General features: G+C 37.9%; 1 protein-coding gene across 1 annotated transcript; it reads right to left on the minus strand.

Moving 5' to 3' along the window:
* Positions 1–126: 126 nt before the first annotated feature.
* Positions 127–16,668, minus strand: ncbp1 (nuclear cap binding protein subunit 1). Its single transcript, XM_084430281.1, has 23 exons — positions 16,430–16,668; positions 15,323–15,414; positions 15,109–15,209; positions 14,846–15,002; positions 14,656–14,763; positions 14,460–14,581; positions 12,263–12,332; positions 11,210–11,425; positions 8,948–9,045; positions 8,752–8,815; positions 8,523–8,633; positions 8,295–8,359; positions 7,386–7,448; positions 7,189–7,263; positions 6,990–7,093; positions 6,629–6,751; positions 3,742–3,844; positions 3,460–3,553; positions 3,266–3,369; positions 3,059–3,176; positions 1,399–1,545; positions 993–1,106; positions 127–883 (listed from the first exon to the last, which is right to left on the minus strand). The coding sequence occupies exons 1-23, from the start codon at positions 16,461–16,463 to the stop codon at positions 770–772; spliced, it is 2,397 nt and encodes a 798-aa protein (XP_084286407.1). The 5' UTR covers positions 16,464–16,668; the 3' UTR covers positions 127–769.
* Positions 16,669–16,715: the final 47 nt, after the last annotated feature.

Genomic DNA, 16,715 nt, shown 5'->3' on the forward strand with positions numbered 1-16,715 from the left:
TGTTTTTGGAAGAAAAAAAGTCATTGTGCACTCAATACACACCTCTGTCTATTATATTTTATCTTGATCGTATGAAGAGTTCTCAAAACAATTGTTAATCATACCCAAAGAAAGCAAAAGTCCGTCCACAATGATGTTAAGAGTTTCATTTTCTGTTTACACTGTTAAGAACAATCAAACATCATTGATTTGACATGGATTTGCTTTTGTAAAATCCCAATCACTATTTTCTAATCCACACTCTGATATGGTGAGATGCATGCAAGAACAAAAGACATAAGCAGTCCTGTTTTTTTGTTTGTATTTTTGTAAAAAAAAAAAAAAAAAGAAAAGAAAAGAGGAAGACATTTCATCATCCAGGATATGGCATTACATTGGCAAAAGACCTCAATCTTCTTTACAAAGGCAAACCTTTGATAATGCAGAATCACTTGTAACCCAACTCGACCTCTATTTTTTAATCGAAATGACATAAAACGCATAAAAATACAGCCGAGTAGTTTCATACCATGGTTGCTTGAGTAAAACAAAACTCGGTTTTCTAAACGCTGGGCTTTTTAAAAAGATCGACACTTACCACAGAGCAAAGGACAATCGATAAAATAAAAAAGAAACGACAAAAAAAAAAAAACACTACAGAAACATCAAGGGCCCCAAAATAAGTATGATATTTCCCAATATCACTACTGAAGCAAGCCATCTCCAATTATTCCGATGGATGTCACTAAACAGGCAGGTGTGACAGTCTGAAGTGATGCATTGTGGGATCTCAGAGCTGAAGAGCACAGAACTGCTGGTAAACAGTCAGGATGTGATGGTCGAGCTCAGCGGTGAACAGCAGGTTCTCCAGGGTGCCCATATACTGCTGGATGATCACATGATGCTGTGGGTGACAATGAAGATTGAAGGCAATTAATAAGGGCTGTTATATGACCACAAAAATAAAAATAATTCACACAATATAGATCAGCAAACAAATGGATGAGGACTACCATGAGAAAGATCTGCTGCAGCCTCTCGATGCAGTTCTTGTACCAGGTGGTGTTGATGTCTACGCCGCTCGTTTCACAGCGAACCAGGTGCTCTGTCAGTAACATAATGAAGCGCTGAGAGAGAGAGAGATAAAAACAGTTCTTTTGTCATCTCTTAGCTCCAGGCACTGTCTTCACATATCATAATGAAACACAAAAGGCAAACTAAGAGAGAAAGACATGAAAAGAATGTAACATGTATTCTCTCCTGACAAAAAGGAATAAGTTTTAAAAGGAGTTGTGTCATTACCAAGGATGTATCTTTAGCAGCTTTTTTTTAAATGTACTGTAGCTCTGAAGCCTCTATAAAAAAATTATAATTTACCAACAAAAAAGGTAAAATGGATGTGCATTGTCATGGGCGCACCTGGAAAATGACAAGGAAAAGGTTCTTCTGTTCGCTCTGGGCCGACTCGACCTTCTCCTGCAGCTTCTCAATCTGTTCCTCCAACTGACCCTCCTCATCCTCACTGTTCTGTTTCTCCATGTCCTCTTCATCACCGCTATCCCGCTGCTACAGAAAACAAAAACCTCCTCAGATCTCAGGAACACACTTGGCTCCAGCGCGCTCTCAGTAGTTAACGTTAGTGGAACAAAGCAGAGCTTTTAAAAGGACCCACACACACTCATACTGACTTGTTACAAAAAAATATTCTGTTTGTTTGTTTATAGTTTAACACCATGCCTGGCTATATTCATGATGAGAAAGAGAATTTAAAAAAAAGAACGATTCAAATTTTATCTTTTTGTAGATAAAACTTCTAAAACTAGATCTGGTCTTTCTTCATTAAAAATCTATTCATGAGAGTCAACTGAAATTCTAACAGAGTTCAATCTATCACAGTTCATCAAACTATACTTCAGTGATAATGGATTCTGGCACGAGGGACATAAAGGAGGATCGTCCATTAACAGAAACAAATGAGTTAGTCTGGAGTGCCCTATTCCACAGCGTCTGCAGGTAATATGATCCCAGCAATTTTCAAAATGATTTTACACCAACCACAGGATTGATTTCGTTAAGTTTTTTTTTTGTATTACACTGATCCCATTCAGCTTGCCATTTCTTGCAGAGATAAGTATAAGTATCTTCTAAAATAAATGAACAAAAATATTTTAGAAATAATGGTGCAGAATCATTTTGTAAACATTTCCCTTAAAGGTACATTTATTATGCTGTTTCCCTCAAATTATTTATGAAGATATACTTCAATACAGTGTACTTCAAAGACTCACTGTCCTCTCCTCGATAAGCAAATAAATACAATTAAAATGAATATATTGGAGCAAAGAAAAAGAGATTTTGTAGTCTTTTACTTTTAAAAATGTACATTTAAGAAATGTAGTAATGTAATTTCCAAAGGACTAACTTTGCTCTCTCAAATTATATACATACTTGGCTTTATTTACTTTTATAAAATAATAAATAGAAATAAAATAACATACAGAAGAAAAAAAAAACAAATATTAAAAAGGTATATACACAAATGAAAAAATATGTAAAATAAAAACAAAAGCACTGCCAACCCAAACCCAATTTTGAAAGCAATAAATAACAGAACTGTATAGTGTGATATTTGAAACCCATTTTCTATCTATTAGAAATTTTAGTTAGCCTGACTGGAAGTAGTTTTGGGATAGTAGTGTCTGGGACTCTCGGTAGCATGTACAAAACAATAAAGTAGACATATGTTGTCTCAGGGACGTACAGGATTCAGCACTGTGGCTAAACATTGTGACTGACATGACCAGAAGCCAAATTTCCAGTTGTCTGTCTTGTGTATTCTCACTAACAGTTACTCGCAGTTATTGTTGAATGAGAAAGTCTGTTGGCCTTAGGCCGACTCCAACGGTATTAATACAGCAACCAATGTAAACATTTCGGATATTAACTGCCCTGCCCAAACAAATGATGCAACTTAAACCCTTAAAAAAGTAACAGTGAGGACAGTCAATCCTAAAGATCGGAATTGCGAAGCCCATGTTCACACGTGACTTGGCAGTCAAAAGATGTGTTTTTCTTCTACCTTTTTGTTCTGCTGCTTCTCCAGCTTTTCTTTTGCCTCATCCAGCTCTTTTTGGATCTTCTGCACGTGCTTGTTCATCTTCCGGATGGTTGAATGAAGAATCTCCCACACATAAAACCTGCAAAGGCCCAATGAAGGTAAATCAATTCCAGCTGCAGTCACCTCACCTGCACATGTAAGTGTGTCTGAGTGTGCTCTGAGGTATACCTGGTGAAATCATGAGCCATTTCAGGAGAGAACACCCAGTTGGCCACGGCCGCACAGTCCACGATCTGGGTCCGAATAAACTTGTCCACCAACACTGAGATCATCTGAAAGAGTACATTCACGACATGAGCTTCCACAGATGCCACGAATGACATGCAATAAGACAATAAAATATGAAGTCTGAATGATCCCACCAGTGGGTGGTTCTTCCAGAACTCGTACAGAACCCGGAGGATGTGCAGTTTCCCCTCATCGCAATCTGTGAGGGCCTTCAAAACCTCATGAAACCTGAGAGAGGAAAGAAATTTGCCCATCTTCGTTTACGAGAAGAAAACACCTGAGCATTTTACAAGCTTTGATACATTCTCAATGATCTGTGCTTTTAGCAATTACAGGCGCCTTTTGTGAGCAGAAGGAGAGGGAACGCGGAGCCAGCCGCTGGCAGGCCTGTGTGGGGTTTGGCAGGAGTTACTCACTTGGCCAGGGCACTGAAGGAGTGACTGAAGGACTTTGCAGCCAAATGGAGCAGCGTCTGCAGGAACACTTCAATCTTTAGAGGGTTGAAGCCATCGCCCTCATCTGGACATAGAGGAGAAGTGTGGTTAGATACAGAACACCACACATTTACATTTATTCACATAGGAGACACTTTTATTCAAAGAGACATTCAAAGGAGGAACATCAAGCAATTGTTCACAAAAGCCAGCAATACTCAGTAGGGTGGTCCTTATTTTTAAAGTCTCCAATTGTCATGCTCTTAACCCTTTAAATTGTTCCTTTATATAAGAAAATACAGCATGCCAACTTTTATGGCAGTAACATAATAATTACTGGTAGCTCAATAGCTTTAAACTTTCTGAGATTTTGATGATTTTCGTAAAAACAGATAATTTGAATTGGTATTGTACCTGGCTAGTAAAATTCCCCAAAAAATCTCCATAAAAGCATCTAATGCACCATATATTCCTAAATATGTATTTTAGAAACATATCTCAGTTTACTTATTGGAGAAACTAAATCCAAATTAATCCATCCATGACCCGGTTTAGCAGATTTACCTTTCCTGGTGGAATCAATACATATTTCTATTGATGATCACCTTGGTTATTGTTTGGGTTTAGAGCACATTTTTTGGTTAAAAAAAATTACATTACATTCCTTGAAATTGACCCGGAACTTTGGCCGAATCAAGCAGATTATCAGGAGGCACAGGCAACCATACATGCAATGAAAGTAGTCAATGATCACGCCGAGAGAGGAGTGGCTCTGATTCAAGAATACAATGGCTATCTCACACACTCTGAAGAACAATTGCAGTTTCTCCTTCATGTGGTGGAAGATCACCGACGGATCTATCCAGACTGCAAAAGGTCAACACTGGCTGCTGAGCATCAGAAATGAGGGATTGTTGAAAATGTTGTGCTTTTTTTTAGGTTGTTGTCATTGTTGTCATGTCAGTGTTGCTCTGATTTCAATAAAATGTAGTTCATTTGCAGCAACTTTTAATATTACTTGCATATCACAATAACACCGCACAGCTTAACATAGGCAATCTTCCACATGATTGAGCTACCTCTAAATGTCATTTTTTTGTCAACATTTTTGCATATTTCAAATTTTGAAGTTAAAAGGAACAGTTTAAGAGGTTAAGACACTAACATTTTGCAAAAAAAAAAAAATTGGACTTGATAAGGACCACCCTAATACTCATAGCACACATTGCCAAGTTCGAAGTATAATGACATAATTCTTTCCTTTTATGACTAAAAGAACTTTCTAATAACCTAATAAAGTCGGTATGTTTTTTGAATGCTTTTAGAATAAATCTCTTATGCTCTCCAAAGCTGCATTTTTTTTATACATATAAAATTGGAGCACAAGTAACATTTCTTATCATCAATGTTGATACTTTAGGATTCTTTGATGAATAGAAAGTTTAAAAAGAACAGCATTTGCTTGAAATTCCCAGTGCTTGGTGCACACTTCAAATACACTGTTTACAGGGCCTCAGGGGCTCAAATGTCTATCACTATGGAGTAACTCCATTAGAATAATCACTACAGTAATTATATTTATAGACCCATTTTATATATGACAGTGTAGACATTGTAAATCAACTTGAGTGGTCTCAGTTATGGGACTACTAAAAAAATAAATGTCCTGTATTTTATTTGTACAATAATCTGAATAATTGCATCAACAACAAAAAAAGTAGAGATATGGTAAGAAAGCATGAAGCTCGCGGTATCAGAATGCCAATCTGTCAGTCGAGTCCAAATCAAGACGCAACGTGTTATGGCAAAAACACCTCAAATAGTCTGACGGCAGATAAAGAATTAAGTAAATAAATTACTTTCAAGTGATTCGTTACAAAAGTGTGCATCAAATATGCTGAACAAAAGCTCAAACGTGCGTGTGTGACATGCTAGAACAGACCACATTGGTTCTCGCACATCACACACGGGCTGTGTCCGAAATCGCCCCCTATATCCTTAAACTGGGCACTATTTGAGGGAACAGCCATTTATAGTGGTGTCTGAAACCATAGTGGACGTTATCGAGTGCACTCATTTAATCCCACAATGCAAAGCAAAAACGAGTGTACAACTGTGTTACGCTCAATGGCAAGAGAATACCCTAAATGCACTGTAAGAGTCGTGACCAGAAGATGGCGCCCGCACCTGAATCATCCATCCATCTATTTTTCAAACCGCAGGTCCAATGTGGCTACAGCGTAATATTATGCAGGTATAAATTCCCTTTTTAATTGATTATTAAATTGTTCAATTAAGGTTTACTGTATATATAGTTTCCATGAGAGTTTGCGAAGTTTCAAATGATGATTAAAACGCAAGCACAAACTACGCAAAATCAAAAGCCCTTCCGGTGCACTCAGTGTCCGAATTCACTCACTTGTTTTCATCAACTCCTTCAAGTGGACTATATTTGTGAAATAATGTAGGGAATAGTAAATGAGGGTATGGGGACGATTTCGAACACAGCAATGCACATTTCAGCTTCTTTTCCTTTTATTGGCAGTTGGCAAACCCACTAAGGTGCACACCGCCACCTACTGCACAACACCTGCGTGACAGCTGACAAAATAACGGATCGGGCTCAGGACAGTTGATACCGATCCTTGAGATCGGCTCGGGACATCCTTAATTTATTTAAAAGGAAATCTTACTGACCCCTCATCTGCCACAATAACGCATTATGTAAATACATCATAAATATATTGTTAGTTAAGCACATCACATAAATAATTATATAACCTTTTAAAAATCAACTGATAGCCCTAGACTAATGATGTAAGAGTATAATTGGCAAGTGACTTATGCACTAAACCAAAGAAAGACCCACCATCATCATCATCCTGGTTGGGATTAGGGACGTCTTTTAGAACAATAAGAATCTCCTCATTAGACGCCCTGTTTTTGATAGCGTTACCCACTGTAGTTGTCACAGCAAATCCTGGTAATGAGGCTAAAAAAAGAAACAAACAAAAAAAGAGTCACATTACACAGCAATATCACAACTGTACTATAATATTACATAATATAGCTGTTAAAATCATTGTAAAACTTGCTGGTTGTCACTGGTTGAGAATGTAAAATTAACAAAATCTTCAATCTTTTTTCAGTGCATACATGCCCACACACACACACACATAAATACAAATGTATGCATTAAATCACAGATGTGTTCATGCATCTGAACATACAGCTGTTCTCCTCTCCATATTTATAGAAGCACACAGGGTCAGCAGGGATCAGGACAGAGAAACTTGCAGGAACAATGTCCACTATCCTCTGATGGTACGACAACCTGCAGGTTTATAAACCAACGCTCATTGTTAATAAACAGCACAACAAGTAGCAGCTATTATAAAAAGCTGCAATGCAACTGTGTGTGAAATTTACCTCATACACTTTTCCAAAACCTCTTTAACAAACTTGGGTTTGGGCTTTTCAAGGTCTTGAGTCAAGCAGTCAGCCCTGAGGAGATCATAGTTCAATGTTTCAATATAGTATCTTATACACTGAGACAATGCACAGCTTGTACAAATATAAGAGAATCAGATCAATGTGATTCCCAAAAGTAAACAGCTCATCCTCACCAGTCATCCCAGCTCCATCTGAACTGGAAGTTACTTAAATGATGCGAGAACCAGTTGATGAGTCTGAAAAGCAGAATACGTTTCTCAAGTCAATCTGAGGGTGCTTTCACACTGGCAGTTTAGTTTGAAACGGGGCACGGTTCACATGAAAAATTGATCATGTAAAAGCTGTTATGCGGACCTGGGAGCACACCGAGGTACCGAACAAGAGACTAGCTGTAAGAGGTGGTCTGAGTTCGGTTGCAACGGAACTGAGACACGATTCATGCAAATGTGAAAGAAACTGGGAGTGGACTCAAGTGCGCACTACATACATGCCAGTATGTAAGGGATGACAGATAATTTACCTTGTATACAAGCAAAAGTGAGCTACAATGTAATTGTGCAGAATGAGTCCAATCCGAGGAGCAAATGAATGGTTCGCAATCAGTGGTCTCCTCAAAAGAGTCCGTTTGCGAGCAGCAGATAGCCGCCTTCATGCAACGCACATACAGTTGATGCAAGTGTCGTTCACTCTGCTGCGCATATGACTAATTTAATTTTAAAAATACAATACATTGACCCACGTTCTGTTTGCTATCATGCACATTTGTGATGACGCAAGAATTCGAAAGAATCAAGTGAGTGTGAAACCAGACCAACACTGCGGGGGACGCCAGAAACAACTCGGATAGCAGCAAACGTGCCCGTGTGATGGCCCCCTGAATGTTGCTCAAATGTATTTTTACTGTTATACATTTTTTTAATGAGGATTATTTACATTCAAACGCTGTCATCATAGTTTTACACTTAGAAAATTCAGCTGGATAACTTTACTTGCCTAGATTTATTGAGATATATTATTTAAACCAATGTAGTCAACAAATGTGAGTGGTTTAGCCATCTATTCAACCTCATATTCGGACCCACCGGTCTATACAGGTTGTGTTCATTGTGTCCAGCCTCATGTACATCATTTCTGTGGCTTGAGCGAGCTGAATAACGGCAGGTTAAAGAAAACTACAAGAGCAGGGGACACTCATCCCATGTTTACACAAGTCTAAACATGGGTCCTCCTGTCAGAGCTGAGGCGCAATATGTAGGAGGAATCAATTAATAACACAAATTCACATGACTTTCAGTCAGTATGAAGGATACGACTTGTGGTAAAGAGCCCGGTTGTAGTTTGCAGAGCTCAATGAGTAACGCAGTGTACATGACATCAATGTGTGGAGGAGTAGGCAGCTGGAATAACTCGCCAAATATCACCTACAGAGAGACACAGATACAGCATTACACCAAAACAACAAATCCAAGACCCGTATCCAAGACAAATATTTTTGCCACATTATCAAATAAAAATGATCAGCATCACATTGCTATTCACCTCCACAATATGGTAGTTAAGGGGTATCTTGTTTTTTCCAGGGTAGCTGAGCAATTGGGCAGCACTGTGAAAGAAAAAGAAAGACAGAAAGAGAGAGAGAGAACAGTTGAAGGCCAAGTATGTAGACTAGGTTTCAAAGAAACAAAATCAACCAGCCCAGTATCTCTGATCCTATCAGCAAATGCAGATGACTGACCAGGTCTTCCTCTCCCTCCAGTGAGACTTGATGATGCAGTGCAGGTTCTCCTCAATCACAAAGCGCTCGACTGAATGACTTCCTGGCATCACTGGCCCCTGTGATAGACAAACATTAACACACTTACACATTAGGGGTGCAACGATACATCGATATGGATCGATGCATCGATATAACGTCTAACGATACGATGCATCGATTCCACACGTAAAATATCGATATACACCTTTAATTTGACACTCTCCACATTCTCACGTAACATCCTTCCGCCAAAGCGCACATTTTCGTTTACTCACCAACCATACTGTCTGCCGGTGTGTCTTTATAACGTTAATCTCCTCATCTGAAATACTGACTGAATCCTAAACAAGTTTTTTCACAAAAGACGGTATTGTCTGCTGTCAAGGCATCGCGAGTTCATGTTTTACAGCAGGAACAGACAAGCAGTCGCACCCTTGTTGGTGAACAAAACACGATAAGTCCATTTTAGCGACTCAGCGCGCAGTATTCAGGTCAGATGTCACTTTGAAAAGACGCGCTAGCTAAGAGGAGTTTCGTCATGCTGACTAAAAGTGATCGAGGATGGATAATTTCAATGAACCCGTGATATCTTCTTCGGGGCGTAAAAGGAAAATAAAAGCTGAAACATTTTCACGGAACCTTACTAAAGCGGCTCGTTTAGTGGTGAGGGAAAAGCTCACTGTATTGCGTGTACGTTAATGAGTGTTGAGTGTTGTATTATTTATCATAGCAATTACTTGGTTTTGTTTGACTCAGAAAGATGAAATGTGAATGTAAAAAAACCTTTTAACATATTAAAGCATACTTTCAATTAACTTTAATTTTGTAATTTTCCTGTATTTTTTAAGTTATTATTAATCAAACCAACCCAGCTTCAGTTTGATTGATATTACTTGGAATGCACAATAATAATAAAAAAACATGATTTATGAAAATGAACAAGAACGGAGTAGGCTACTTGCAAATGATCTCTTCTGTTGTAGATGTCCCAATTGGGAGAGGGTGTGCAATTTTCAAAGAGTTTAATTAAACGTTCATGTTATACATTTTGTTTGCATTTGTGAGTTAATAAAAACGTAACTGGTTGTGTGAACATTATATCAAAATATCGATCGATATAGCCCTGAATCGAATCGGAATCGTATCGCAGAATTTTTTGAGGTATCGGCAAATATCGTATCGCTGGCTGAGAGAATCGATATCGTATCGTATCGTGATGAACTGTCCGATTTACACCCCTATTACACATGTAACTAAACACAACAGCATCAACAAGAACATGAATGAAGTATAAACTTAAAATAAAAATAATATAACTGTTTATACATTGCCGTTAAAAAGTTTGGGGTCAGTAAGATTTATATTTTAAAGAAATGACTTTTATTCAGCAAGGGCAATTAAATTAATCAGCAAAACATTTATAATGTTACAAAGGATTTCTATTTCAAATCAGTTAGGGATGCACCGATTGGGAAATTCTGGGCCGATACCGATACCGATGTTTAACATAACAACTTGGCCGATGCCGATGTTTTTTCTTTTTGTTATTTATTCCTTCTTTTGTGCCACGGAAACATATAAGTCTTTTGGCTCTTGATCACACTATCCTAGAATGAGCACAAATTCAATCAGACCAATTTATGAAACAAAAACAACCTTTAATGTCATTTTCTGGTTGACATTAGTTATAACCTTATTTATGACAAGTTGTTTTTCAGTGGTTATGAGGAGCAATATGAGAGAGAAATTTGGTAATCATTGTCTGACCCAACAAAAAAACATTATAATATTCATTTTATTTTTCGTGTTCGCATTTATGAGGGAAAAAACAACGTGTCAGTTCTCTGTTACGGACGTGAGCGCTCTGAAAGCGGCCAAAGACTGATTTAAAACTTTCACAGAGACCTCAAACAGAACAGCTGCCTTTCTTTAAATTGAATTTTGTTTTGAATTAATTATATCTTAATTTTAATCAATGTTTCATGAACCAATTGCCTGGATTTAATAAGAATTAAATATAGCAGAATCACGACATGGAGGCGCCGGCGAGTGAACTGGAGTTCGTCTCATAAATAAACCGAATCTCAGCGTATAATGCACATTCACATTCACAGCGTATTTAGACACATTTAAACGCATTCATAATCATTACTTTTACCGGTTCTTTGTGGCAAGCTTTATGCGTTTATAATATACCTTTATTATTAAAAATTAAAACTGAATGTAAAATCATTACTGTACCTCAGGAGCATCAGTGTAGTCAAACATGCGAAAGACAACGTGAGGCATGGGGTAGACAGCGTCGTCAGAGTGGGCTGGAGGTGTGAAAGGGGGCAGGTTGTGCTGCAGGGCTTCACACAGCACACTGTCGAATGCAATATAAGGCCGCAGGATGTGACGCTCCTGCCAGCGGTCCTTCTTCAGCTTCTGCACCTGGGCCCAGAGACAGTCCAAATACTACAGAGAGAGACAGAAAGGACATTAATTTAGTATAAAGATAGAGCATCGGTTCTCAATTTGTGAGTTGCAGGTCTGTTCTGAAAGGGCCACTGACAAATAATTTCGCTTATTAACTGTTAAAAGGGAAGAGAAAGCGCTTTCCATATCTTTTGTTTGTTGATGTCAGAGGTTTTTAATCAAGGTTTTAATCAAATTCTATGGTGCAAATTCATCTGTCACTTTGTAGAAGCTAGTCAAATTAGACAGAAGCCAACATGGACTGGCTGCAGGATGTCCCCATCCTCAAAATACATGAACAAAACAAAATACAACTCAGACTACATTAAATACTGGTTATTAGTTTCTATTGTGTTGTGTCGCCACTTTCTGTCCAGTGTCCTAAAGTAAAACCAGTTAAGAACAACTGTGACTGGCATTTTGTTAGTGCTTATAGTTAAAGTGGGGGGCCAGGGCTGCGTTCCAGTCCACTTTTAGACACGCACTTGCGAACTTCCCTAAGCACTTCCCCTCTGGGAATCCCTGCCGCCATTTTGAAGTGCGTTCCACTTCATGAAATTTTTTTTTATAAACAACTCAAACAGACCTATATACATGTAGAATGCTGCATTAAACAATTTCGTAAGGGAAAACAATAAATAATAAATCAACCCCATAGTGGATTCCAAGTGATCAAGGGCTTAGCACGTTCCAATTCAGGCTATTGCGAAGGTTCTGACAGTAGTGGGCACTGATGTACATCCGAGTGAACGAGACAGAGGGAAGTTAGCGAGTGAAGGGCATGACAATTTTGGACTGGAACGCAGCCCTGGATGAAGCCTGTGGTCTGACTCTCACCTCTTCCTGTGGGTGGGGCTTTTCTGCAGTCCACACCTGCAGCATGGGAACATGAATCTTCTGACGCCGCCTGTAGCAAAACCCAGATCATGACATTTCACAGCAGACTCCTTTGTACTCTACCAGGATAACCACATTTTAGCCGTCAAACCTCATAATTGACAACATTATTTAAAGCTGCAGTCCGTAACTTTTGGCGTTTAACAGAACTGCATGCGTCTTGCGGAAGAACATTATAGCCTGAGCTACTTCTCTCTGTTTATGTCTATGACGAGTCACGCAGGTACTGGGATACTCTGCAGCGGTGCGACCCAAACCAGTCTAAAATATATCTAAAACCAGTCTGAATATAAACACTTATTATAGGTGTACCGTAGTGATTCGGGATAAGACAAAGATACGGTTTGGAAAATGGATTCATGATGTACTTGCTTATATAAAAAAAAAAATATATATATATATATATATATATATATATACGGACTGCAGCTTTAACAGAACAGGATATCAAAACTGGCACCTTTTCCATCAGTGCACATTACTAAGGGACAAAGAAACTTGCTTATGTTTTTAACCCAATAAAACCTACTGTATCATATTTGATACACACATTTCAAAGGCTTCTAAATTATCAACATGATCCAAACCGGTTGTCTGCAATCTGATACATGTCAGATTATTTCGTCTGATTGATAGTTTACACTTTTTTTTAGGAAGTAAAACTATAAAACATCCCCATTCAGGTCATGATTCATGTGTCTTTTGGTTGAGAAACGTTTACGGATTTTTATAAAGAAAACATAAGAATAACTTAAATTGTTATTTACATTTTAATACTGACTGGGCTAAAGCAACTTAGGTTTGCTTGATTATCCATACATAATTATTAGAAAAATCATGGCTATCATATATGAAACATCAGGCTGTTGAGGAACATTTCTTTATAACAATCTCTCAATCATCATTACATTGCTATGCATTATTGTTTTGCCCCCACAATAAAACCTACAGAGCTTTGCTCATAAAACTATTTATACCATGGGCTGTTTAAATACTCGATTCTGATTGGCTGGAAGGTGTGCAGTAAAACCGTTTAATGCACAGGTAGTTCCAGTCAGTTTGATTACAGTTCGAAATTAATCCGCTACATTGGTAACCATAGTAACACAGATACACTTGCAAGCAGAGTGAGAGACGCATATGAAAACGTTTAGGTAGGCTAAATGGATGATTTTTGAATTTCGTTTAATTTGTATCAGTGTTGCCTGTCATTCATAAATAATTGTAATAAATCCATTAAAGAATCATTAAGTTAGCTATATGCTTAACTTAAGCAATGAGGGGACTGTAGCTGCTAGACTTTAAAGAAGAGTTCGACACACACAGGTAACTCGCGCACGCATCTCTCTCTCCCTCTCTCTGTTCCTTCTCCTTCAGTTCTCTGTCTCTCTCTTTTAATAATGAATTTAAATAAATGTGAATTCATTCAAATAAAAGCAATCCGATGGCTCTACTTTATTTAAAGCGGACGGAGTGCAAGAACTGACGAGCCTTAACTTAAGAAATAACCGTCATTTTTACACGTCTGTTAAAAAATTACACTGTAAACATCAGTTACAGCTTTAACTTATTTTTAACTTGGCAAATAACCAAGGTATAAGCGGGATAATCCACGGCTAGCCATGCATTAAAGAATTGTAATGCACTTCGTAGAGGCAACCACCCTCCGCTTCGCGTCGGGTGGTTCTTCGCCTCTACGTAGTGCATTAAAATCCTTTAATGCATGGCTAGCCGTGGATTATCCCTTACTTAAATATCATATTAATATGACACATTATTGTGACACTGACTACTGATATTTATATGCATTTTATGCAAGTAGTCTGCTATACTGTTATGAAGATCCTATTGTTTTGCATTAAAAGCTAATCAGAAAAGTTTTTTCTTCTGACTATGAGTGACATATATATATATATATTTTAAATGTTTAATAAACTGCTATAAAAAAAAAAAAAACGCATTTCATATGTCAGGCTTTACAGGGTTAATATATCATAGATAACATCAAATCCTGAAGTTCTACATTATTTCCCCATGAATATTACATCTCATGCCAATGATGCCATCTTTTCATGCATTTTCGTATACCGTTAATACGTCAAATGGGAGAAATGATACAGGTGAAAGAGGAACCTACTTTAAATATCCCTCGATTTGGTTAAACAAGCGATCCATTTCCACATCCTTCTTCTCGTACAGCTCCTTGCCAACCCAAGGCAGACTGGACAGCACAACGTACACATACCAGTCGGATCGCACCTGTAAGGACACATCTGTTAGCCTCACGATTATCTATGAACGTGATCTGCAAGGCAGCCGGAGGTCACGTTTACCTGTGGTATGTCTTCTTCCTGTGTGACACTGACAAAGTTCTCAAACATTGCAACCATGGAGGGAGCCGCGATGACGTGACAGTTCACCAGATCACTGAGAAAGCGCACCTGCAGAGCACATGGGAAATTAAACCAAACACCATCAAAAGTTATTCTTTTTTTTTTTATATAAATGCTAAACACCACATACCAAGTAAAGAGCCTCAGTGTAAAGGTTTGCTTTTAGTGTCTCCTTGAGTTGTCGGATCATGGCCTCCACAAACTCTCCCCCAAAGTTGTAATTGCGAGCATTGAGAAGTCCAACCAGAGTCGTGTAAACCGTCAACTTCTCCGGCAAAAGCCTTGCACTATGCAAAACAAACAAAATGTGTTATACAACATCCGCTGCATAGTGAGATTCACTTTTCAAGAAAAATTAAACTACACTGCATATTTAAAGAGTAGGTCGCTTACACAGCACACAGGATGCGCAGGATTTTGCTTTTATAATTAGGGAGATCCGCCTCCAGGACACCAGCAAGACCCTCCAAATTGCTTTCTAAGGAGGACGTACTCTGGAAACATGCACAGAAAAAATATATATTAATCAGATGTCTTTTGTAAATTGTAATTAATTAATTTAAACAGCACTTCTGCATATTAATAAACAAGGCATGTGAGCTGATACCTTCTCTCCCACACGACATATCAGCGACTCCAGGCGGTCTTCAATCTCAATGGGTTCAGACGTCCTCCTCCGTTTGTGAGGCTGGGAGCCGGCTGGAATGAAAAAGTTAAGAGTACGAACATATTTTAGGTATTTATACAAGTGACTTCTAGAAATTAAAAGATGATATCGTCCTCCTACGAGGATTTAGGTAGATTTTGTAATTAAGTTAGAACTAACATTTATTTTCATTCAGCAAAGGGAACACTGTTAACGGCCAATGTAGATAATCTAAAAAGAGCCACCTATTGTCCGATTGATTATTATTGGTCGGTTGATATTTCGGTCAATAAATGACTGGAAAAGTTGTGATAGTCTTTTCTTCCCTATTATGACGTATATATGTGATTTGCTATTGCTGTGATGTCATGTGAGTGACAGGTTGTCTCACCCTCACGCCAGTAAACACGGAGAAGAGAAGTTATTCTGATTAAAGATTATGAGGGCACATGAATTAATAAATAATAATAATAATAATAATAATAATAAGGACATGCATGAATAAATTATTTACATTTGTAATATTAAAAAACAAGAATAGTCCATTTTGACAAACATTTTGTAGTAAAGGTTTAGGGATGCCTTATTGCAATGAGGTTGTAGGTTAAAATATAAACATTTAATGCTTAATAAAAGTAATATAAAGTGCAATGACATGGTATTGAGAAGCACAAAGTATTATTATATACAAAAAAAGTAACGTCACTGTCTCTACTGGAATAATACAGAACCAATCCTAAAAGATCCAAGCCTACTATTGTCATTATGTTTTAAAGGAGATTTGCGTATTATTATAATAAAGTTCAAAGAGCTTTGTTTATCTGAAAGCTTCCTATCTGCTTAAAAAGTAAGATGTAATTGGTTACTTTGGGCTTTTTTTAAATGCAAATGAACTTAATGCAAATAAACAGACTACAGAAGCCAAATACTGCACCCTTCGGCTGCCATATTATAGTGAGCAAGTATTGTATTCGCATTCATAACAGTAAACAAAAAAAAAACACAATAATATCGCATAAACACACACACATCTCTGTCAACGTGCATGCTAACACGCTAACCACTCACCATCACCCTCATCGCTGTGCCTTCGCCTGGACATTTCTCAAGTTTAATATTTAGACTATTGAAAGAGTATGAAAGAAACACAAAGAACACAGTTTTTCAAAATGTTATATATCCACTGAATTGCGTTCAGTAAAGCCTGTAGCTTTGAATGATATCAGCCGTTAGCCACACTAGGAAAATAAAAGCGGTTCGATTTAAGGAAAACACATCCGGCCTAGCAGCTGCGTCAACGGAAACACGTGTATTGTTGCGACTCGTGATAAGAAGTCCGATTCATTTCCGCGAG

This window comes from Rutilus rutilus, assembly GCF_951802725.1.
Source record: "Rutilus rutilus genome assembly, chromosome: 14".
NCBI classification, from domain to species: Eukaryota; Metazoa; Chordata; class Actinopteri; order Cypriniformes; family Leuciscidae; genus Rutilus; species Rutilus rutilus.